Source organism: Mesocricetus auratus, unplaced genomic scaffold (assembly GCF_017639785.1).
Source record: "Mesocricetus auratus isolate SY011 unplaced genomic scaffold, BCM_Maur_2.0 Super-Scaffold_100006, whole genome shotgun sequence".
NCBI classification, from domain to species: Eukaryota; Metazoa; Chordata; class Mammalia; order Rodentia; family Cricetidae; genus Mesocricetus; species Mesocricetus auratus.
In genome coordinates, this window is record NW_024429190.1 from 76012392 (window position 1) to 76037975 (window position 25584).

General features: G+C 42.8%; 1 protein-coding gene across 5 annotated transcripts in view; it reads right to left on the reverse strand.

Annotated features, from left to right (window-relative positions):
- The window catches only part of Wdfy3 (WD repeat and FYVE domain containing 3), a 225667-nt gene that overhangs the window by 115908 nt on the left and 84175 nt on the right, over nucleotides 1-25584 (reverse strand). For all 5 annotated transcript variants that reach the window (XM_040747524.1, XM_040747527.1, XM_040747525.1 and 2 more), the window contains 4 exons: nucleotides 20750-20960; nucleotides 12644-12767; nucleotides 5133-5242; nucleotides 384-545 (listed from right to left, as the gene is read on the reverse strand). In XM_040747524.1, the coding sequence (XP_040603458.1) occupies nucleotides 384-545; nucleotides 5133-5242; nucleotides 12644-12767; nucleotides 20750-20929 (576 nt within the window). In that variant the 5' untranslated portion in view covers nucleotides 20930-20960. The remainder of the gene's footprint in view (nucleotides 1-383; nucleotides 546-5132; nucleotides 5243-12643; nucleotides 12768-20749; nucleotides 20961-25584) is intronic.

The window sequence follows — 25584 nt, forward strand, 5'->3', positions numbered from 1 at the left end:
TGTGCTAAAACAAATAGAACAAGACAAAGTAGACCAGATGGGACATCTACGTAAGAAATACTCATTGTAGTCAAGATAGTTACAGAAACCCCTGTAGTAGCATCTCACCTTGCCAGTGAATTTGTGTTAGTGACCACACCCCTTTGGGCGTGGTTCCAAGTGTGGATGTGACTGCTGGAAGGTGAGGGGGAGTAGGGGGAAGGAAGTGCACTCCTGCTTGGGTGGAGGAGAGCACCAGAAGGGCAGAGACTGCATCTTCTGGAGCAGGAATGCCGCGGTGGTTCTTTACCAGCATCTGTGTAAGCGTTCCCCAATAAAGTGCCCATTTATCATTTATCTCGGGTCTAGTGATTGGCGCCCCCCCATGTAAGGAGTCTTCTTACCTGCACAAAGACTTTCTGGAGGAGTCCTCGGCGCTCTGCTAGAGGTAGCTCATTCTGTGCACCTCCACCTGCCTCAGGCACATGTGGAAGGTCGAAGAACAGATACAGACATTTAACCAGGGTGGAAGGCACTGACATCGTTGTCATGCAGTCCACTGTTTTCTGGAAGACAAACCAACCGAGGTGAGTAGAGAGATAACTGCCATGGGGAGAACTGAGGTATTCTCAAAGATGAGCTGGAGGGCGACAGGCACGCCAAGCTCACACTTCCTACTGAGAAACAGTCAATTTGCCATTTGGGCCAATTTGCTTTAATCAAATGTTGAGACTGGTTTGCTGGTCATGCAGTGAGTTACTTATTAAATATGATACTTATTTATTAAGCAGCTTGTTTCACAGAACATGAACTTTAGGAATTTAAGTAAAACATACTTAATTACCACGAATGGTAAAACTACTTCATCTCTTGGGCCTTCTCTGTCTGTCTGTCTATCTGTCTGTCTGTCTGTCTGTCTCACACACACACACACACACACACACACACACAAATGAACTGAACTGTGCATACACCTCAGGATAAATATGATAGCTAAAATAACAATAAATATTTAAAAAGGTAAGTTGGAGGCATAGGCTGCAATCCTTGCTGTCTAGGAGACAGGAGGATCCCAAGGTCAAACATTATCTGAACAGCAAGGTAACCTTGAGGCCAGGCTAGTCAATTTACTGAGAGTCTGTCTCAAAAGAAAAACTAGAACAAGGGCTGGAGATAACCTTCGGGGTAGAACTGTTTCCTTGAAGACAGGAGGCCCTGAGTCAAATCCCAACACCAAAGAAATAAAATAATCAATCAGTAAACAAACTTATTAACCACTAAATTGTGTGCTAACATCTGATTTACTACCATGTTTCCTATTGTTATTCCTTTCGGATGTTCTTGGGTGGAAAAGACATCTTGGGACAGAAATGATGATCTGCATCATTTTCAAAGACTTATAAGAGGAAATCAGTGATAATCTTTTAGGAATCATACTAAGAAGTATACAATTACCAAAGAGTCCATGGTGCAGTGTGGCATAAAGTTATACTACAACAGGAGCAGGCAATATCCTTCAGTTCACTTATTTTCTTTCCCATTAAACATATTTATTGAGTATCTGTGGCAGAGGTTCTTAACCTATGGGTCACGACCCCATTGAAAATCAAATGACCCTTTCACAGGGGTTGCCAAAGACCTTCAGAAAACACAGATATTTGCATTATGATTCATAAGAGTAGCAAAATTACTGTAATGAAGTAGCAAAGAAAATAATTTCATGGTTGGGGGTCACCACAACATGAGTTATGAAGGTTTAGAACCACTGGGCTAGGGTGTGTGAGACAGTACACAGAAAGCCACATACAAGACTAGGAATCCCTCCCTTTCAAAGGTCCATACGCTATAACCATTAATAGATCTACAGGACCATACACTATGACTGTTAATAGACCTATAGGACCATAAGCTATAACCATGAACAGACCTACAGGACAATATGCTATAACTGTTAACAGACCTATAGGACCATGTGCTATAACTGTTAACAGACCTATAGAAACATAAGCTGTAACCTTGAACAGACCTATAGGACCATGAGCTATAACCATTAACAGACCTATAAGTAACTCTGATTTAAACTCCTCCTGACAATGGCAGTACATACAACCTCATATGAGCAGGAATGATCAACCATGTCTGAAATGACACAGATAATTACAAACAGGTTTTTTTTTTTTTTGAGACAGGGTTAAGTAAGTTAGGGAAACACCACCTGAAGACATGGTAGCCTATTTGAAGAACTAGAGTCCAAAAATGGCAGGAGCTTAAAAGCCACAATAACGATGACTTTCTAACTAGTGTCCTCTGAACAATAGGTTCACAGGGTATGCCATTTATACCTGGACTCAACACTTCATAGACCTCACAAAGAACAACCGAGGCTCATCATTGGCATACCGCCACTGACACCCTGGTCTAGGTGGGGAGCTAGTTGAGTGTGGAGGGCTAGTTGAGCATGCTCAATGATCCATGGCCTCACGCTCTAGTTTTTTTTTTTTTTTTTTTTTTTTTTAGACTGGGTGGCGGACACCCAATGAAGTATTACCAACAGAACAGAACAGAAACTGAATTCAGAGCATTAGCCTATAGCAGCACAGATCATAAACTAGCAGAGGCAGCCAGGGGTGAGCGGACAGGGAAACCAATACAGGAAGCCACAGGAGTGATGAAATGATAGGACACAGTCGTGGGAGATGGAGAGGAGGGAAAGCTTCAAGAACAATGCCTTGAAGCTCTGGCCCACTCCTACACAGACTTCACCATTCCCTGCAAACCCTCTGCTCTACTCGGCGGTGGGTTACTGCTTCTCAACACCCATGCTACCATGCATCAACACCCCATGCCACCATGCATTTAGTATGTAGTTAAGCTGTCATTTCTCCAATTTCCCCAAATGTCATTTTTTTTCTCTAATGCTCAACCACTGGCATTTTTATTGCCGAGGGGCTGCACGTGGCTCATCACTGTATTTCACGACACTGTATTTTCTCTCTACATGTAGAGTTAGGACTATCTGGGTATCATGCTGGTGCCAGCAGAAAAACGGCACTCAAACAAAAACAGCAGCTCAAGGCATAATTCTGAATTTGCTTTTTAAATACATCATTTTCCAGTCAAATTATCACTAGCTTTCCCTTCCCATTATGCAAAGCAATATGGCTTTTCTTTTTCATCTTATTACTGGTAGATTTAAAGTATGACTTGGCATCCAAACTGTATCTCGCATTTGTCATCGTTTTAAGTGAGTAAGGTGCCACTAGTCTCTTTTTGTTTTTTCAAACTTGGTTTCATTACAGAGCCCAGGTTGGCCTCTAACTCGTTGTCTAGCCTAGGCTGGCCTCACACTTTTCCATCTTCCTGCCTCAGCCTCCTGACTGTAGGTGCTGGGCACCATGCCAGGCTCTTTTCTTGTTTGAAAAGCTGTTTATCCATTCATGGAGTTGAAGTTCATCTGCATTCAGTGAGTTTCTATCGTGTTAGGCATTACTGTAGGGCAGCCCACTCACAGTAAGGAGATCTTAAGCCCTTACAAAAAATCTTAGTAACATTCAGGAGCATTTCAGTTAAAACCTAATACACAAAAGTATTGATAGCAATTATTTCATTTAATGTTAACATTTGAATAGCACCTAACGATAAGGCACTTTAAATCAGGTTTTGGTACTATGGTATAGAGGCATTTGCAGGTATCGCCAATGGCAGGTAGAGTTGGGGATTTTGCTAACTCTCTGGTACAGTCACAGACCCGGAAACAGTGGTCTCTGCTAGGATCACCTGAAAGGCATGTAGGGTAACTGGCCACCTCTCCTGGCCTGGGATTCAGGGGACGTCTGGGATGCAGCACTTTCTATGCTGATGTGTAAACAGCTCAAGTTCTGAAAATCAGGATATGTTGGTCTGGCAGGTTCTCGAAGCGCAATGAGTGATGCAGACAACCCAGTGAGCTACCAAGAACATGGTGCAGACAGACAACCCAGTGAGCTACCAAGAACACAGTGCAGACAACCCAGTGAGCTACCAAGAACACAGTGCAGACAACCCAGTGAGCTACCAAGAACACAGTGCAGACAACCCAGTGAGCTACCAAGAACACAGTGCAGACAATCCAGTGAGCTACCATCAAGAACACAGTGCAGACAACCCAGTGAGCTACCATCAACACAGTGCAGACAACCCAGTGCGCTACCAAGAACACAGTGCAGACAACCCAGTGAGCTATCATCAACACAGTGCAGACAACCCAGTGAGCTACCAAGAACACAGTGCAGACAACCCAGTGAGCTACCAAGAACACAGTGCAGACAACCCAGTGAGCTACCAAGAACACAGTGCAGACAACCCAGTGAGCTACCAAGAACACGGGCTGTTCTGAGGAAAATGTCAAAGTGGTAGGCTGGTGAACACTTTAAGAGTACACTTGCCAAAGTTTCTGCCGTGACCTGTAAATTGCCACTGTTTATGATGTTGGGATTTTCTAAGTCCATTGAGTTTAGATAACAGATACCCAACACTAGTTTTCCTTCTAATAGGTAATTATACTCCAGATTTTAGAAAACTGAAAAAACCTTCACAACCCAAGAATGTCAAAGGACAAAAATGAGCTCTCCAAATGGCTCACTCATGAGGACATTCAACATGTCTCAGATTAGACACTTAAAGTCGAGTTGGGAGAAATAAAGAACAGCCTCACTAAAAAATCAGGTGAAAACATACATCATTCTGAAACACAAGATGTCACTATTCCACGCTTTTTGTAAAATTCAGTACTCTAAATATCCGTGTCATTTATTCATTAGCTCAAGACATTACATGAGAACATTTTCCAAACCACAACTTTTCAAGTGTGAGTCACACATGTGTTGGCTATGCCCACCGCTGGCTAGTTTCCTCTGGCCACCAGTGGTCCATCGTGTTGCCTACTATGCTTCATAATGGTATATTTGTGTGTGTATAACACGGCGAAGATGGAAACACTGCTTGCGCCATGTGTTTCCTCATGAGAAAAACAGAAACAAGAGGCTGCATCTCAGAGCTGTCGTGAGAAACACGGCAGCACAATCTGTAGGATAGAAATGATTACTATAACATCAAAATCCTGGATGGGACACTGAGGGTTCCATTAGCAAACACGGGGAACATGGCACACTCACCTGACCAGAGGATGCCAACAGGTTAATTGTTGTTAGGAGCATCCAGCCTCTACTGGCTTCTTCGCTCTGATTGATCTCCAGGAACTGGACGATGGCCCGACTTGCAGCCTCTATAAAACCAAACGGAAGCCAGTGAACAGGGAGAAATCACTTCTCAACTTAAAAAAGTCCCTAAAACATACCAGGGAAAAGGTCATTTCTTAAGCACACATTTTATGCCACTATTATTTTGTACACTATGAAAAAAATTAAAATGTAATCTTCTAATGAATATTTGTATATGTATACATACACAATTATGAAAGAAGGCAAGCTAAGGGCTGTAGTTGATCTTGGTAAGAGAGAATATAGAGAAAATACTACTGAAGACTATTAACCTAGTAGCGCTGTGTGCAACACACTGTGAGTCCAGAGAGAAGGGCAGAAAGAAGGTAAAAGATGTTGCCGGGGCCCACGACACCCACCAGGACTACTTGAGAGGCTAGCCTGGGGACATAGGAACAGTAAAGTCTAGGAGCAGCATGCACAGAACGGTAGAATTAGAAGAGTATCTGAAAGTCAGTTTAGTTGAGCATGACTTCAGACAAGTAGAAATAAGACTGGCAAGCAGGCTCAGCAGGTGAGGATGCCTGTCAACAGAAACGATGACCTGGATTCAATCAGCAGGACCCACACAGTGGAAGGAGATAAGTGACTCGCACAAGTTGTCCCCTAATGTCTACCTGTGTACTGTGGGCCCTGCATAATACATAAGAAATAAGTACATTTTAAAGCACTTTAGGAGAGCAATGAAAATGGAGAAATCTCTAGACATCCACTTAATTTTATCAGCAGATTGCAAATTTTAAGATCCGCATGAGGAAGAACTGTTAGAAGTTCCCAATGGCTCCTGATGAACTGGGCAACACGTCAGAAAGCCCCTCCCACTTCCTGAGGAAGCAGGAAGCACTAAAGCTTGGCTGCTAGGAGGTGTACTATGCTTCTTCAGGGTTACACAGCCTAACATGTTTGCTTAGATAGCTCAGCTCAAGTCTTATATATGTTGCTGCTCTGGACATCTTAATGCACTTGTCCTTGAAATATTTTAACAGGAAACATTAAATCACTTGTTTTCTACTGAGTATGAGCTGTATCGGGCAGTGTTTTCAGTGCCCATGTTTTAGCTTATTTGGGTTTTATAGAACTAGATGAGTTACTTCCTATTAATAAGCCCCTCTGGTAAAAACTGAAAATTAGGAGAAGATAAGTAATTTGCCAACAGTGAACTCATATTTAAATCCAAGCTGTCTAGTCTGTAAGAAATGGGGGTGGAGGGAAGGGAGGAAGGAGGAAGGAGGGAGGAGGGAGAACTGGAGAGTTCAGCTGCAGTCACTTATGCAAACAGAAGGGCCTGAGTGTGGCCTCCAGAATCCATGAGACAAGCAAATAATCAAAGTGTGTATGATGCTGTCCTCTGGACACGGCACTGGGATCATAAACTTAACTAATCAGCTTCAGTTACCTGTACAAGACCTGGATAAGAGTGGGGCTTTCAACATTTATGGGAAGGAGAGAGGCCCTACCGTTACCTAGGAGACAGTGAAGGTGGCTGGGGTAAGGGGTGTCATTTTCTTCACCAGCAAATGCACTGCCGAGCTGCCTTTTCACTCGAAAACAACCTCCTGTCTGTGCTCAAGCAAGCAAGCCAGTGCAGTCCAGCAGGTCAGAAACAACAGGCAAGAACGCAGCAGAGGGCTGGCTGGGTAGGAGGGTCTCAGTGAGAGAAGAAAGGGAAGAGAGGGGAATGGGAAGTGGGAAGGACTAAAATTCATTATGTGCAAGTAAAAGATTGTCAAAGAACTAAAAAGAATTAAAGCTAGGCTTGCAATCTCAGCGCTGGGAAGTGGAGCCGGGCAGGTTCTCGGGGCTCACTAGTCAGTCGGTCCAGCCGAATGTGAGACTCAGGCCACTGAGAGACTGAGAGTCCTGGACCAAAAGTAAAAAAGAGGGCAATTCCTGAAGAACAAGCTGCGGGCTGAGAGAAACCTAATACTTGTGACGTCACAGGTGGTCCACCGGTGACTATATTCCTACGCTTACGTGCAATCCCTGGCCTTCTCCGGAGAACAAGGACGACAGGAACAGATTCCTTGCTCAGCCTTGTCCACTTGTGATACTGACCAAGCACAGTATGACACTAGGGGCACTCAGTCAGTACCTGACGAAGGGGCAGTCAGACCAGAACATAAGAAAAATGTCATACAATGCCACTAAGATCTAACTTACTATGGGCAGCAGGGATTCTGTAACAGTTAGGAAAGGGAAGCAATGAGAGCAATGTTTGCAGCTTGTAAATTTGTGACGATCTTATTACAGAGAAAAGGACAAAAAATCACTCAGCAATCTACTTTGGCAACTGTAGTCTGAGAACACCAGTATACATTGAACTAAACTAGTTCTTGCAAGGCGACAAAGAAGCCAACTGACGGGATAAGAACCCCACGCTGAGGAGAGGCAGCAGTCTGAGGCTTGGTGGAAAGCTCATGGATCAGCCCTTTCGGCCTGTGATAGAGGCAAGAGCTAGTGGCTTAGCTGCTTTGCTTTTCTGAAGCAAACCCCCAATATCAGTCTCTTGATATTGAGCTTGAACCCCAATATCAGTCTCTGGGTCTTTTATTTTTCGTATTACAATCTACCTCTTCCCTTGGGAGTAATTAAACAGGTACACAGTAGCCATGTCCCCAGGTAGCTGAAACTCTTGACCAAAGCAGACCAAACATCTTCTTCATAATTGGGCAACTTTATTTTAAACTATGCACCTCAAGTCTCACAATACAACATCTTTGGGACATGACTTGCACTTTACATATTGAGTGTGTCTAGTTACCTAATATATTTACACACTACTTAATAATAAACACTGGTTATGAACAGACTTGGTTACTGTGTCCTATATTACTCACAGAGGAGGAAAGATAAGATTTTTAAAGAACTAAATCAGCTTTAAAACCCAAAGCATTGACGGTTTCCTGGCAGACAGGGACAGAATTGAGAGATACACACAGACTTTGGGTACATTTGCAATGGCCACGATTAATTTTAGAAGAAAACGTAAGATATGCTTTCTTTTCACTACTATTCAAAACTGTCAGCTATTAATAAGGGTGCTAAACCAAACATCAAAGTGTATTCTTGAATTTAAACTATTAATAATTTTGCTTTATACTTATCTGTACAATGATAAGCATTTATACTTGAAAGGGGTGTGCAGTTTACTTTGTTTTGCCTTTACTATTATTATGACTATGGTGTGTGTATTTCAAGTGTGCAAGGGCTTACCCAGCATGAGCAAGAAGCTAGAGGATAACTTTGGGGAGTTGGTTCCCTTCATCCAGCACAGGTTCCAAGCACTGACCGTATGTCAGGTTCTCGTCAACTAAGCCATCTTCTTGGCCCTGTTTGTCTTGTTTTTGAGACAGATTCCCATGCAACCTAGACTAACCTCACCTTCTCCTTCTGCTCTGACCCCTCTGCCATGCCTGGCAATGGTGTGTTTTTTATATACTCTGTCTGACAGTGAACATTAAGAGGTTCTTCATCATTTAAAAGGGCGAGGGGCTCAGGGACAGGCATTGTCCTAATAAACATGACTGCATGTTCTGAGGGTCAGTATGCCAAATAAATAAAAAGTGAAAATAAACCAAAAAGAACGAAGTCAGTAGAATACTTCACAGTGCCTTTTGAACATCTTTGTTTCACACTTACTCTTTGAAGAGGTAGGAAAGACCTAAGCATGGACAGTATGAGTCAATCAATACCTGGCTTTGAATTATATACCTGAACAGATTAAAAGGACTAGATACATTTGTGGCTGGATGATATGTGGGAAGCTCCAAACTTTGCTGATAAAATGAATTATCAGGGCTGAAGAGAGAGCTTGGCAGTTAACTGCATACACTGCTTTGCTCTTGTAGGTCCTGCATTCAGTTCCCAGCCTCTACCTCACACGGCTCACAACTACCCATGACTCCAGTCTAGATGCTTCTTCTGGTCTCCAAAGGCTTCAACACTGACATGTACATAAACCCCCCATACACACACACACACACACACACACACACACACACACACACACACACACACACACACACACAATTAAAAATAATAAATCTTATACAACAACAACAAATTATATCCTCATACCCACAAATAAACACAGAGGAACTGTTGGATTTCACCTTCTGATTTCAATACAGTCTTTTCCCATCAAGCAAAGGGAACCTCCACTTATTTAAGTAAAGAAGAAGCTCATGCAAACAAACACTTCGTTTGTAGCATCTTTATGCCTTTTTGTCTGGGCTGAGGGTGTGGAAAAGTAAACCCCTTACTTCTAGACACCAACACTGTGTGAGGGTCTTCTAACTGCGGTAACATTTAACAAATCTAAGTTGAATGTTGACTTAAGAGTTCTAGAGTTAATGCAAGCACATGTTAACTAACTCATCTCTAGGGCTACAACATGTGACGTAAGTCTCAACTTTTCCACTGCATATCAAGATAAACACTTAGAGGGAAAAGATGAAGTCAGTACAGATTGAATTAGATTAAATACACAAAAAATGTACACAGCCTTAAGAGTGATGTTAAGTTCCTGTCACACACAGAAAAATGACACGTGAGTTCCAGAAGAAACATTTAGAGTAACTGAGACACGAAGTGTGTTGACGACAAACATGAAGTCCACTGAAACATATAAACTTCAGTCTGATTGCCAGTAGTATTATTACATTCATTTTATTAATGAAGAAACAAAGCCCTAAATAACCCTGGCCCTGAAAAAAGCAATCTGTAAACTTAGCTGGAAAACGGCATTAAAATTCATAGCCTCCATGCTTGCTTTTTATCTACCACATGTGCACACCTTGGGGACGGAATTACCTGAAGGTGTTACGGCTCTGAAATCCTTGGAGGGCAGCACAACACACTGTTTTTCTGTTTGGAAAGAAAGGCTGGGTTGTCTAATTGGGGATTCACTACAAGACACAAACCCTGCCACTGGAGGACTGTGACAATCACCAGCCTCTCTATCGCTGGCATGGTGCCACTGGGAACTGTAACACTGGGTTTAGCTGTGGCCTCCCGCATATAGTAAAGTCATTCGCAATAAACTGAAGATATTACTATACACAAGCAAGGAAGCAACACACAAACGAGAAACCTCAGAAACTATAAATATGCTTAAAATGTTAAAGCTCAATATTATATAGAGTTACAAAATATGATAACTATATACCTTACAATCCCTTAATAAGAAGATGTCAGCAATGGGAAAATAAATGAATGGCATCCTGAGATTCTCTGTTTTATTCTTGCACTGTCCCATGAGGCTATAAATACTTCAAAATTAAAACCTAAAATATTTGCATAACTATTACTATAACTAAGAGTGAGATATACTCTGCTTGAGACATCTGTCTTCCCACCAAAAAGATTGTCTTACGTGTATAAAATCTTAAAGGGAGTTAGGAAAACAAATTTGTAGTACAGCAAACTGTCCTTCCACAGACAGTTCAGGTATTCAAAGGATAGCAACAATGACATGAGGGAAGCTGGTGAAAATAAAGTCTTGGCATTGTTTTCTAAATTCAGGTGTCATTCAAGAAAGAAAATGCAATGACAGAACTTTCCCTTCCCGCCATCTGTCTAAAGCCACACAAATCTCATATAACAAATCTTTACTTCCAAAAAAATAACTTGGTCAGAAGTGTGCACTAAAAGAGGGTTTGATCCCACCCTGGGTGCAGGAGAGAATGAGGTCAGACATGGAAACTGATCCTTTCATTAGACGTTTTCAGGTACCAATGTTATCAAAGTCACCTTGGTTTTAAATGCATACATCAGTTCACGTATTGTACCACTCACTTGCATGGACTAAATCCTCATTTAAAGACATTCTATTTACTCCAAAGACTGCATAATGGGCTCGGGTTCAGACAGACATCTCAGATCATGTACTTAAACTCTATTTGCTAAATGCGACTGTTGTGGTCTGAGGTGCCATGCCCACTGCGATGCTACACACAGACGGAGCATCTGGGAGGAAACCAGGGTGAGATTGGGTCCTGAGGATAGTCTCTCACAATGAGATGAGCACACACATTCGAAAAGTCCTGAGGGCAGGCTCATCTTCTCTCTCTCATTTGAGCTCACAATGAGAAGGCAGCTGTCTACACAGAAGAAAACCCACCTGACATCAGGAATGAAGCCCAAGCGTACATACTGAAGGTTCCCAACCTTCCTCCTTTCCCTGGTGCTGACTTCCAAAATACCAAGATAGATACCATGTTTTCTCAGCAGAGTCTGAAAAATTCTCTGGGAAATCCCCTTGATTAAGAGGAAATCCCCGTGATTAAGAGACAACCACCAAGAAGATGGCTCAAGACAAGCTTACTCTGAACTCACGGTGCCAGGTTCTTCCCACAACTGGGACAATGTACTGAAGGGAGGACTGACGCAATCATGCAAGCAGGCTGTCCCTGATGACCCTGCCTCCTCACCCTGGGCACCTACAAAATGCCCTCACTGGCCTAACTCCCATAAATGACTTCAGGTTCCTATTGCAGGGTGAAACACCATGACCAAAAGCAGCTTGACGAGGAAATAGTTTATTTTATCCTACACTTCCAGGTAACAGTCTCTCGCTGGGGGAAGTCAGGGCAGGAACCCAGTGCAGGGAACTGAAGCAGAGCCTTGGAGGATACTCTTCACTGGTGTGCTCAACCTGCTTTCTTTTACACATCCAAGACCATGGGTCTAGGGGTGGCACTGCGTCTAGAGGGTTGAGCCCTCCCACATCCGTCATTAACCAAGAAAATGCCCCCCACGTCAAAATAGTGAGGTCACTTCTCAGTGAGGTTCCTCTTCTCAAATGATGATGGTAGCTTTTGCCAAAATGGAAAAACAACCAACCAGGACAGCCCTTAAATTGCTTATGATATAACACACATGCACACACGGACACACGCATGCACACACGGACACACACATGCACACACCACCCATGGGGCTAAGAAACAAAAGAGTCGTTTGGAAGAATAAAAAATGACTTGATTACAGAAATCATGTACATTTTTTCATCAAGGAAGCTGACATAACCCAGGCTGAGATTTAGACAAACTGAGATAAGGACAGGAATACAACATGGTCATCTCTGCAGCCTGCTTAGCCCATTTTGATCACCATAAAGAAAAGGAAGCTGGATGAAGATGAGCGCACACTTGGCCAGACTTCAGACTGCGGTTTAAGGATTGGTGGAGAATGATAGCGGGGTGGCAGGGGAGGGGTCAGCGGCCTGCAGGGGCAGCTTCAGGCAGACCTGCAATTCTAGCAGTCCCTGGTCAAAGCAGCAGACGACTGTGGCTATGGTGGGGCAGGGACTGAGGCTGAGATCCATGTGCCTGCGGCAGGGCTGCCTCCCACTGTCACTGTCTTCTGCCTTGGTCCCTCCCTGGCTCGCTCGCCTCTGTAAATACCTGTGGATTTGTTTGATGCTCTCCTCCGAATCTCCGTCACCATTAGTCTTGAGACTTGCGTTGTGAACTGCAGAAGGTCAGAAAATTTTTCTGTCATTGTATTTGGTGGAGCGTTTCCAAAAACCTGAAAACGAGAGAAGTATTTAATGAAGTACTGTCCCTTTGCCTGTAAGTGAGAAGCATTTCATGAAAGAGCACATTTGGCCACGTGTCCTTACACATACAAACGAGTGCACTGAGTATACGATTTAGTAAGGAAGCTGAAAACTGCCACTAGCAGACCTCAGAAAACATAACCTACACTGAAAACTTACAGAGAAGTCACAAAGGGGAAGGTTCTTTGTGGGGATCACAGACCCTGGCTGGAAACCCACCCCTCCATCAGCCTGGGAGCAGGCAGCTGTGAGATAATGTTTACTGAAAACAATTCAGTGCTATAAAGCTCTTGATAGGGCTCAGATAAGGGCTTGCTCACTGAAACACCATGACTTTGACACCCCCTACGGCTAGATGCTTCTTCCTGCTCCCTGTGGTCCCCCCCCCATTCTCACTGGGAGAGTTGTGAGAGGTGTGTGAGAGCTGGGTTGGAGAATTGTGTGTGTATGGATGGCAGAAGTCTTTAAAAAAGGGAAGCGGTTTTTCTTGGGGACTTCTCCTAAGCCAACTTGGGGAGCATAAAGTTTTCTTAAAGCAACTGACCGGTCATCTATCCCGACCACCTCGCTACATTCTCGGATGCAGGCTGCTCAGCAGGTGCGACAGTTCTTTGATGGAGGTCAGACACTCCATGGGAAGACAGAGACTGACCTATGCTGGGCTGAATTCATTCCCTTTATGTGATCTTTCAGATGTTTCTAAATTCTAAGCACAATCATTTCTAATATCAGACTGTCATGAAAATGAGAGAGATAAAGGAATGAATGAAGGCTCACAAATAGACTGGCTTTCTTAAAGGCTTAGGACAAATGAACTTTGTAATGAATAATTCTTACAAACTGGTGTGGGCCCAGTAAGAAAGGGCTGAAACAGAGTGGACCGCCGTAAGAAAAGAAATGGTACTTTAGTAGCTATATGGATAGATTTAATTTTTTAAAATGATCTTTGCAACTGAAAGGGAATTCTGTCTTTAAGCTGTCATAACACTTCCCATTGATAATACAATATTCCTATTATTACTATTCAAATGTCACTATAAAGAGAACAAGTATAATTTACCCACTTTCACATTCTTTCCCAAGCTAACATTACACTAAGGCATTTGCAGTAATGCTTCCCAAGGAAGACCGGGTATTTATATGCAGCCTGTTCCTGTAAGCAAATATTACCTGGAGATGGTTAAAGGAACACTAAGGCTAAATGGAAGAATAGTACACACAACTGTACCCCCAGCTCACAGACAGCCCAAAGCCAGTCTGGGCCAAATAGTAAGACACTGTTTCAAAAACAAAAGCAAACAAAAACCAACAGCAAATAAAAAGTAAGAGCAACACAGGAGAACAGTAAACTCAAACTCCCCAAAGTACTCCACATTTTTCCATATTTGGGTCACAAAGTTTGGATCAACTGGTCAAAAGAGAAAAACCTAATCAATAATGCTCCTCCTAGTTGGTCAGCCAGTCTCCCTAAGACATATTTGTCACAGATGTATGCTGTGTGCATGTGGACTTGGACTTCTCAGTATCTGTCAGGCATGAATACTGTGTGCATGTGGACTTCATGGTATCAGTCACACATGTACAAAGTAGACTTCTCACCATACATGTATGTTTTATGTATTCAGACTTTTCGGCATGTCATGTATATATGCTATATGTATATGTAAACTTTTCGGTATTTGTTATACATGTATGCCGTGTGCACGTGGACTCCTTGGTGTCTGTCAGACATGTATGCTGTATGTAGGTAGACTTTTCAGCATCTGTCACACATGTATGTATGTATGTGGACTTCTCAACATCTGTCACACATGTATGGTGTATGCATTTGGACTTCTCACCTTCTCTCACACATGTATGGTGTATGCATTTGGACTTCTCATTAAAACAATAAGACTTTATTTCACATATCCTGGTAAAATATGCAGAAACCCGACAATATCATTTTAAAATGTTTCCTACATCCTTAGAAAGATACTAAGTTGAGAGCAATAAAACAATTTTGCAAAGGTTGCTCTGCTTAAGGGATAATGTGCCCCATCAACTCCACAGCAGGAATTTTTATGCTTTCAAAGAACAAACTGTTTTAAAGCAATTCCTCAATTCTTTCCTGCTACGGTGTTTTAAACTTAGAAAAAGTATTCATATATGAGTGTTTTGCCTGCATATCTGTACATGCATTATGTGTACACACACATGTTTGCCTGGAGCCTGTGAGGCCAGAAAACTGCCCCAGATGCCCTGGAACTGGAGTTAGGGTCTGTTGTTTGCTGCCAAGTGGGACTGGGAACTGAACCTGGGACCTCTGCAAGAGCAGCCAGTGCTCCTAACCACCCAGCCATCAGCCATCTCTCCAGCCCCCGCGCCCACCATGGTTCTTTGATGAAAGTTATTTCCAGCTTAATCTTTCACCTGTTAAATAAGACCCATAGTTCCATCTTTTTGTTTTGTTCTGTTTTGGTGATACTTGAGTCTGAATCCAGGACAGCAGGCAGGCCTGGCAAGTAACTGGGCTGTATCGCCAGCAAGTCCAATATTTCTCAACAAACTTTAAAAAAACATTCAGACACCAACTAATGATGCACACTTGAATATGTAATTGTAAAATGGTGTTTATAAGTATTCCTGAGACATAAATACATTGATATACACTATAATTTGCTTGTAAGAATTAAGTGTTTCATTTATAAGAGCTCTTTCTTCCACAGTGTAAGAATGGAGTGATTCAAGCAGTCTTTATATAAAGAAAATAAAACATTTTGAAGATACATCCAACTTACACAAATTTGAATTTTATTGCTTTATTTCTATCATCATGAAAGTATTATGTTCTAGCTGCTAATCAGAAATGAACATGCATGGCTTCCTCTAAATAAATCATATTTAGCCTAGTGAAACAGTTCTGCCAATTCTTCATTTTCATTCATTTATTCATTTATTTTTTTTCATTCAGAGACTTCCTAATCTCCCTCCCACCCCCTCTCTCTCTCTCACACACACACACAAACTCACACACAGATAGCACATAGACTATAATTTTACAATTCATAGTTTTGCAATTTATGCCTATAATAATCCCATGGACTAGGAGGCCCAAAACTGCCGAGAAATCCTGTCTCAAAACGCTAAGTATTAACCATTAAAATTAGGGGTTCAGCACAGGATTAGACATGTAACTTTGAATGCATGAGTTCTATTCCCAGCACCAAAGATAAATAAAAATATTGAAATTAAAATCAATTTAAGGGGTTAGGGAGATGGCTCAATCAATTAAGAGCACTTGCTGCATTTACAATACAAAGGAACCCTGTCTCGAAAATCCAAAAAAAAAAGGCAAGATTTCCAGGAAGAGAGAACACTGGGAAGAAGGGGGCATAGGCACCAGCTGGACTTGGGGGAAGCATGACATGTAGGAGGTAAGTAACAAGCCACGAGCCACATGACAGCAAGCAAATTAAGAGAAATGGTTTAATTTAAGTTATAGTTAGAAACGTGCCTAAGCTATCAGCCGCACCTTCATAATTTATAAGAAGTCTCGTGTGGTTATTTGGGAGCTGGCAAGTGGGATAGAGAAGGGCTTGCTAGATGGGTGGGAGTGGGTACCCATGGATTTGAGTTCTACCAACACGAGGGGGGGGTGTTAAAATGTTTAGGTTTATCCAGTAAGGAAACACAAACCGTGACTCAACTATCCCACGTGCAGTTTATTGGTGGATGGGGAGGGAAAGGGGGGTGAGAGGTAACCTACCCGTGCAGAGCAGAGAGAGAGATAAGATGAGAGACAGAGACAGACAGAGAGAGATAAGAGAGAGAGAGACACAGAGAGATGAGAGTTAGAGAGTAAGAGAGCAAGAGTAAGAGAGCTTAAAGGGGCAGGGGTCAGTCCTTTAAAGGGGTCCTGGTTCTCACAGAACTCTGGGCTGGCCAGAGTGCTGCCTGAGTGCATCCTGCCAGGTAACAGGGCAGGCCAGTGCAATGCCTGAACCTTTCAGGGTGGGGGGATACTAAACTTCTGATGGTAAAACAATTCATTATAAAGAAGTTAAGGGACTGCATATACCAGCCCTTCTAATCAGCTAATTAAAAACTCGCAATGTGAAAAAAACATTAATAACTAGTTGAAGATACTTCTTTATAACAATACGAACATAAGAAAATTAAACCAAACAGTATAAACAGAGAATACTACTAAAGTGTCCTAGATTCACTTTGAAAACTGGCAAACAACCCACACAAAATGCAAATACTTCTAAGACTCATGGACCAAGACTTACTTCATTGACTACAGGAACTTAACTGTGGGGTGTGTGTGTGTGTGTGTGTGTGTGTGTGTGTGTATTGGGGGTGAGAGGGAGATGCCACAAGCATATGCCAGATATCACTTGACAGTTTACACTAAGAGCTAAGAAACAAGCTGGGCAGGTAGCTCAGGGTAGACCACTTGCCTAGCACACAGAAGGTTGAGTTCCGACCCAAGAACTGCAACAGAAAAGCTGAAAGCAGTTCTTGCAACTGTTCTAGAGAGTCATTGTTCCTTGAGAATGTCCATAGTCTGAGAGAAACAGTTACCTTAAACTAATCAGCAGCCAATGGCTTATTATGAATTTTTTTTAAAAAGCCAACTATGAACAAAAAAACAGCAAGAACATTCTACAACCAGTTCCAATAAAATCTATGACTTTTGTGAACAGGGCTTGAAACGGTGCCTGCTCATAGCCAATTTTAGCTCCTCTTTCAAAAATGGCTGTTTTAAACACTGTTCTGCCTCTCCTCCTGCTGTTATCCTAACATCTCCTCTCCCATCATTCAAGACAGAAAGCAAAAAAGGAGAAAATGTGTATTTCCTGAACTTACTGACATTCTCATTCTCTCTGCGTTCTATCGAGGACAACCCCAATAGATGATGTGTCAGCTAACCCTTCCCATGCACCTTCCACTCCTGCTATTCTTGACAAATTCTAGCAAATCCTCCATCCCCAGACATGAGTAACCTCCTGCGTCCCACAGCAGGGCAATCTAGATAAGACCCAGTTCTGAGGTGCCACCTCTGGTGGGGACACCAGACCTTGAGCAGAGACTAACTTCCCCATCAGCCTGGGAGTAGGCAGCTGTGAAGACAATGTTTACTAAAAACATGTTTACTAAAAACAATACAATGCCCAGGGCAATAAGTTCCTGAAAAAGGCTGGCCCACAGGAACCACCCTGACCTCCACCTTTTCCAAAGACTAAACGCCTCTTCTGACACACCCAAGTCAGTTTCTGGTGTCAGAGAGAACCAGCCAGGGGGGTAAGGAGAGAGCAGAAGCTTTTCTGGAGGGAGGCCTTTCTTGGGAAGTTTTCTTGAGCCTTTTTGGGGCCTGCTTAGTTTTCTCTACACCGTTGAACGAGTCTCTGTGTTGTCAATCCCCGACACCCTCTGCACATTCTCGGACACAGGCTGCGCATCGGGCGCGGCAACCTCCAACATTCCCTATACTCAATGCTGATCAATCGTTATTGCTTCTCCGTCTCCACACTATGGTTCTAAAAGAGTACCTTCCTTAGGTTCCTATTAAGTCTACTTACTCTAGACCTGTAAAGGACACTTCTGCCAATGACAGCAGGAATCTAAGGTCACCGAGCAACACCTTACCCAACACGACCACAGATCTATATTCACACCAGCAAAATCTGTTTCCCACATGAGCTCAGTGACTTTCTCTTGTCCAGAGCTTATTCATCTACCTGTAATTTGACAATATGCTCTTTCCTTTGATCTAATTTTACTGTCCTTGAAAAGTTACAAATTTCTCCCTTCTTGGGCTTCTTCTTTTTTACAGGCAAGCCTGACTCTTTTAAGTCTTCAAAAACAGCGCAAACCTCAGCTACATACAAAACACTAACTCTCCTTATGTGCTGGCTGAGTTTTGCCTTCTTAATCCAAACTATGGTCATCTAGAAAGAGGACACCTCAACCGAGCAACTGCCCCCATCAGAGTGGTCCTGGGCAAGTCTGTGGGCATTTTCTTAATGACTGGCATCAGAGGGCCCAGTCCACTGTGGGTGGTGCCACCCCTGGATGGGTGGTCCCCGACTGTGTAGGGAAGCAGGCTGAGCAAGCCAGTGAGCACCACTGTGGTCCTGTCTCTGTTGCTGTGTGAGTTTCTATGACTTCTCGAAATTACTGGCTGTGGTCTAGACATGCCATCTCTAGCATGACTCGGGAGAGCCCTTGCCAGGCTGCCAGCACCTGTGCTGGCCATACCTCCCAACTTCTTTCTTACTCAAAGTCCCTAACCTCAAGTATTTTGTTATAGTAACACCAGACTAAAACAATGTCTATCAATTTCTTTTGTTCTAATTTCTTTCAAATTTATCAAAGCCTAGTTGATTCTTTCCATGCCCTATTCACTCCTCAACTCACTGTCTCACTAGACTGTCTGATTGGGTTAGCCTGGGTAGTCTCTGGGCACACCTGTGAGGGCTTCTGGTTCCACTTTTCTACACTGGTAATTTCCAGGATATTTTCAATATCTTACCTTTAAATATTAGCACAGACAATTAGGAGAAAAGAATAGCCTGGACAATTTCCAGAAGATATGCCACAGAGAAAATGATACAGATGAAGAGAGACTGGTGAGCCAGGAACTCGGGAGGGAGGGGAAGAGGACAGGAGACAGAGAAAAAGAGATTAAGGAGAGCTAGAGTGAAGGGCGGATGGAAGGAGGGACACAGGGACACCCATTAGAGGGATGGGGACATACAGAGATGGAGTCAGGAGGAAGAAGGCATGGAAAGAGAGGGAGAGAAAAAAGGGGAAAATCCAGAAACGGGGACAAAGAGACAACGGAGGGAAAGAGAAGAGTGGGGATGGAGGAGAAAGAAACTAAAAAAGATTATGACATCAGGGAACAAGTCTAAACTACTGAAGGACAAAGGTGACACTCCCAAAAATTCACCTTTGTATTACTCGGACCCTTCAGCCAGTGGCCAGTCACTGAGAACAGATTAGCCACAGCTATATGGAGACGGGGAGAGTCTGTGGAGTGTGAGGCAGGGGATTGCCTATGTGGTGGTTGGGAGGAACAGGAAGCAAATTCTCACTTGTCAGTAGGAGGAAGTCAGTCAGAAGGACACATGGGAAAAAGCAGTCATAGCTCTGAATTAAATAAACCCTTCTGCCGCAGCCGCATTTGGGACAGCAGCAGAATTTCCAAGTCTGGAGCTTCTACACGTATCTCAAGGCTACACACTACAAACCTTTGATCAATACCAAAAAGGCATCTTAAAAAGCTGCAACAATATCATATATGCAAGAACAGAATACGTGAAAGCGCAGGGTTTCCTTGCATTCGCTGTAGCCAATAACTATCTGCTTAGGGGACTGTCAGAAAGTCAGCTGACCAACGCCAACTGTGACGCCTTTTTTTCTCTGAGATGGCGTCACCATGTAGCCCTGGCAGGCTGCCTGGAACTCACTCTGTAGACTATGCTGGCCTGGAACCCACAGATGTGCCTAGCTCTGCCTCCTGAGTGCCGAGGTTAAAGGCTGAACCACTGCGCCCATATGTGATGACTTGGAAGCATACAAAGCACTTAGCGATCTCACAACAGAATCACACAATGACAACTGACAGTCTTCCCTCTTCTAAAAACTGAGTTAGCGCTTCCCATTGCTACGTCAGGGCTGAAGAGGCCTAAGTCAGCACAATGTACTCGGCTGCCGTTCAACCTCTCTCACTACAGAAATGGAGAGAGAAGCAAAAGTTTTGGGACGTGTCACTGTAGTCCAGGCAGGCCTCAAACCTGCAATCTTCTCAGTTTCCCAGGTGTGGGGAATGCAGTGTGTGCTCACCTGTCCAACAGCAAATTAAAAAACAAAACAAAATGATGCCGTCATTCACCTGTGACTTTCCAACAACCTTAAGATTTCCATGGTACCAGGACTGCATTCGGCCAGTTGGACTTACCCTGTTAAATACCGGCAGCATCATGTACAACTTTTCTTCCTGCTCTTTCTGGGTCATGTGTCTTGGAGGATGGCACAGCTCGGTGAAGAGCCGGCGGAGGTGCATCAGGCCCAAGGCGTTGTCCTGCGGACTGCACTCCTCCTGCCGAGGCCGCCCCATGATCCTCTTCACCATGTTCATCTTGGCTGGTGGGTGACACACACTTCTGTTTCTGCAGGAAAATGTCAAGATACGAACAATCAGCATGTCCCCCCTCCTTGCCTCGGTCAAGTGAGCCTGAGAGAACTTTAAACAGTCCTAAGACTGTCCAGCATCTGTCTGCTTCTTCCAATGCAGAGCTACAGCTAATAAGCCTCCCAGAACAGCCCTACAGACCATGCAACTTCAACCTCCTACTAGTTCCCAGTTTATATAGGATATAATGGGGCAAGGAAAAGCTGCTTGCCATTCATTTAACATCAAGTTAAGTTGTAAGGAAACGTCGTAAGGAAGGGATCACAAACCTTACTACCATGAGGCTTAACAGTCTAGCATATGTAAAAGGAACAGCCAGAAGTGACCCCTACTCTCAAAACATCTACAATAAAATCAGAATGAAGCAGACTCCACAAATTTCCTAGTTTTAATTTTAAAGCACTTTGATGGGAAGGATTTTGATGTGATGAACGGCATGTTAATCTGAAAATACATAAACTAAATGGAATGATATCCCTTATGTGTTATAAATATAAAACAATTGATCACAGAACTAAAGACCACTTTCTCAAACTGTGGTTGTAAACCTTTGTTACATCTTGTTAATTCATTACAGTGATGGACATTTAGCAAAGAAACCCATGAACTGAATGTGGTAAGGATGTCATGTATTTTGGGTGACAATGTATAAGTACATATTGTGCAGTTACATAAAATGCATCCCTCGCTGGACCTGAAGTCAGTGAACTAACCACTGGGTTCAAGTATATGTGGAATCAATCACATGTTCAGAAACTGTCAACAGCCATTTGGTTACTTCTGACTGTGCTGGGAATTAGCCAATCTCAGACACAAAAACAGGAAATCTAACAAAGGACCAGGAAGGCGGGGAGAACATTAAGGATAAGGGCATTCTGGATGAAAAGCAAGTTTGTTTTCAGTCTTTTAGAAAAGTAACCATGGCTTGCTTTTATTTTTGCTGTGGTTATATGAACTACTATACTACCTCTCAAGAAATAAAAAGGTCATGTTTAAGTGGGGAATCTCACCTACTTACTGCAGGTCAGTGACCTTAAGAAAGAGGACCTGAAGCATGTTGTCCTCGAGGATTCTGTGCAGGCTTACACCTGCATGGTCTATCTTCCCTAAGGCAGGAAGGCCTGAGGGGCATCTCCCAGAGGAAAGGACACACCTCCCAGCTGATGGGGCACCTCCCAGATGAGGACCACCTCAATGATGAAGGAGCATCTCCCAGATGAGGAGCAACCACGCTACCTAGAAATATGCCTCTAGTGGTGCATGTATGGGTGTATGAAGTGACTGATGTGAGAATATATCCTCAAGCGACCCACTGTAGCAAAGAATGTTTAGACATACAGACAACACGCCAAAAACATTTAACTAAAAGTAACAAACAAAACTGAGTCCAGTTCAAGGTTGTCCAACATCCTCATTTTTGGAAACTACAACTCAAGTTTGACAAATGCTAATAAAAGGAAATATACTCAAGAAGTCTACTAAAGTGCTAGTATGTTACAGTCTCCAAAATCTCTAAATCAAAAATAAAATTGGAGGTGATAAGTAAGCATTGTACACAGAGCTGCTCACAACTGCCTGTTAACTCCAGTTCGGGTGTCTGGTGCCCTCTTCTGGTCTCTGTAGGCACCTGCGCACACATGGTGTACATAAAAATCACACAGAAGTACACACACATATACAGAAAGATAAATAAATCTTCTAAACAAACAAGCAAACCACAATGAAGCTCCTGTACATCTACACTTTTAGCAAACATTATTACACAATTCAATGTTGCCACTATAGTAACACAGCTGTATATTAAATGTCCAGAGCTTTGCAGCCTTGACCAACCCATGGTGTGCCAACTACTACCCTACTTTCTGACCATGCTGACCTGTCAGGAAACTGGCAACATGCAGTATTTGTGCTTGCAAAGCCACCAGAATTCACAGGTAACATAATATATTCAAGGTTTATTAATATTGTTTGCAAGTGAAAGGGTTTCTGTGTTCTCTGGGACAGAATAATATTCCACTGGGTAGATATACTCATATCATTCTTTTTAATCCATTTATATATTGTCTGAGCTACTGTTCTACTGCTGTGAAGGGACACATGACCGAGGCAACTTATAAAAGAAGGCATTTAATTGGGGGCTTGCTTACAGTTTTATGTAAGCAAGTGTTAATCCATCATCACCATGACAGGGAGCGCAGCAACAGGCAGGGATGGCAGTAGCTAAGAGCTCCTACCTTATCCACTAGATGGAGGCTCAGAGAGAAAGAGACAGACAGACAGAGACTGACTGGGCTTGGCGTAAGCTTTTGAAACCTCAAAGCCCACCCCCAGTGGTACCTTTTCCAACAAGGTCACACTTCTTTGTACTTACTAAACAGTCCACCAACTGAGAATCAAACATTCACATATAGCCTATGGGGGCATTCTCATTCAAGCCTCAATAACATACATCAACAGGCATGTATGTTATTTCTACATCTTGGTTCTTGTGAATGACTCTAAGGCAAGCATGGGAATGGCGCTATCTGAAATCAATTCCATTTCAATGTTTAGAAGAGGACTGATGGATCATTGCACAGTGTTTTAAAGAACCTCTACACTGTTTTCTGTAAAGGCCATAGCAGTGTACATGCCTACTGACATTGTACAAAGGCTGTATCAATGTATATGCCTATGGAAGGTATAAAAAGCCTGTATAAGTGTACATGCCTACCAACAGTGTACACACTGTATAGGTATACACACCTACTGACAGTGTACAAAAGCTTTTTTCCACCTGGCCAATATCTATTATCTTTTGTCTTTCGAGGTAACAGCCAGGTTATTTAACAGGCACAGGAGCAGCTCATGGTTTGGGTTTGCATATCCCTGATGCCAGTGATGTTGAACACACTTTCATATAATCCACACTCAGTGGAATGTTTTCTTCTGAGAATAATTTATCCAGATCATTGACTTAGCTTTTAGTTGGGCTATTTGGGAATTTACTATTAAGTTGTTGGAATCTATTGTATATTTGGGATCTTAACCTCTAACAGATACACATGCTGCAGGCATTTCCTCCTGCCTCTCAGTTGCCTCTTCTTGCCTGTTTGCTTCCTTTGCTGTGTAGAAAGGTTGGCATCTTGCAATCTTACCTGATGCTTTTGTAGGCTATAGTTTCAGTGTCATAGCCAACAATATTATTTCCTAAACCAACAGCAAGAAGATTTCACTTGCTTTTCTCTTGTAGCTTTTGGTTTCTAGTCTGAGCAATTTTACATATATCCTGTAAAGTAAGAGTCTAATTTCAGTTTTCTGCATTTGGGTGCTGTACCTAGTGGTTTTGTGTCAACTTGACACAGCTAGACTCATCAGAGGAAGGAGCCTCAGTTAAGGAAATGCCTCCATGAGATCCAACTATGAGGCATTTTCTCAGTTAGTGATCAATGGAGTCCAGGGCAGCCATGGTGGGTGGTACCATCCCTGGGCTACTGGTCCTGGATTAAGAAAGAAGGCTGAATGAGCCAGGGGAATCAAGCAAGCAGCATCCCTCCATGGCCTCTGCATTAGTGCCTGCCTCCAGGTTCCTGCCAGTTTGAGTTCTTATCCTGACTTCTACCCTAACTAAGACAGGCACCCAGTTTTCCTCCCATTTATTATAAGGGTTGTCTTTGCCCATTTTGTCTTCTTGGTTCATTTGCTGAGTGGAGCTTACTATAAATCCATGGACTTACTTCTTGCTCTCTATTCTCTTCTGTTCCACTGACCTAAACGTGAAAGTTACTATAGACTTGTTACTGTATTTTGGAACCAGGGAGAATGAAGCCTCTAGTTTTATTCTTCTTTCTTCTTCAAGACTTCTATAAATTGTGAATGTCTCTAGGGTCATGGAAATCTTAAGATTTTTGTTTTGTTTTTACTTCAGTTAAGTACAAGTCTTATCATGTTGGACATTAGCCTCCAAGCTCCAGCCTGAATTCGACTTTTAAATGTACGCCATTACCCTCCTGCACTGTTTAGACTTCCAGTGTGTGCTGTCACCCTCACTTGGCGTTGCTACTATTTACTTGGGTTGTTTATTCATTTCTCGTTTTGTGAAGAAAGCCATTTGGCTTTGCATCGGGACTAAACTGATTCTATTGGTGTGTGAATTGTTACATTAATTCAACTAATCCATGAACACAGAATCTACTTTTACCTTGTCTTCTCTACCTCTTAACAGGGCTTAATGATTTTCAGTGTACAAATCTTTTATTTAAGTGTGGTGCTATGAGTTGTAGCATTTTTGCTACTACAGCAATTGTTTCCTCTAGTGAATTCCACTAAGAGTCAATGAATCACTCATATTACCACAGTGGGCAAAATAATGCTGGAGGACAATTCATCTACACTTCTAGCTCTTACTCACATTCTGATCACCGGCTTACCATTACTGCATTCATTTTAGAGTAAACAATTTTTGTTTTGTTTTGTTTTTTCAAGACAGGGTTTCTCTGTGGCTTTGGAGGCTATCCTGGAATTAGCTCTTGTAGACCAGGCTGGTCTCGAACTCACAGAGATCCATCTGCCTCTGCCTCCCGAGTGCTGGGATTAAAGGTGTGTGCCACCAACACCTGACT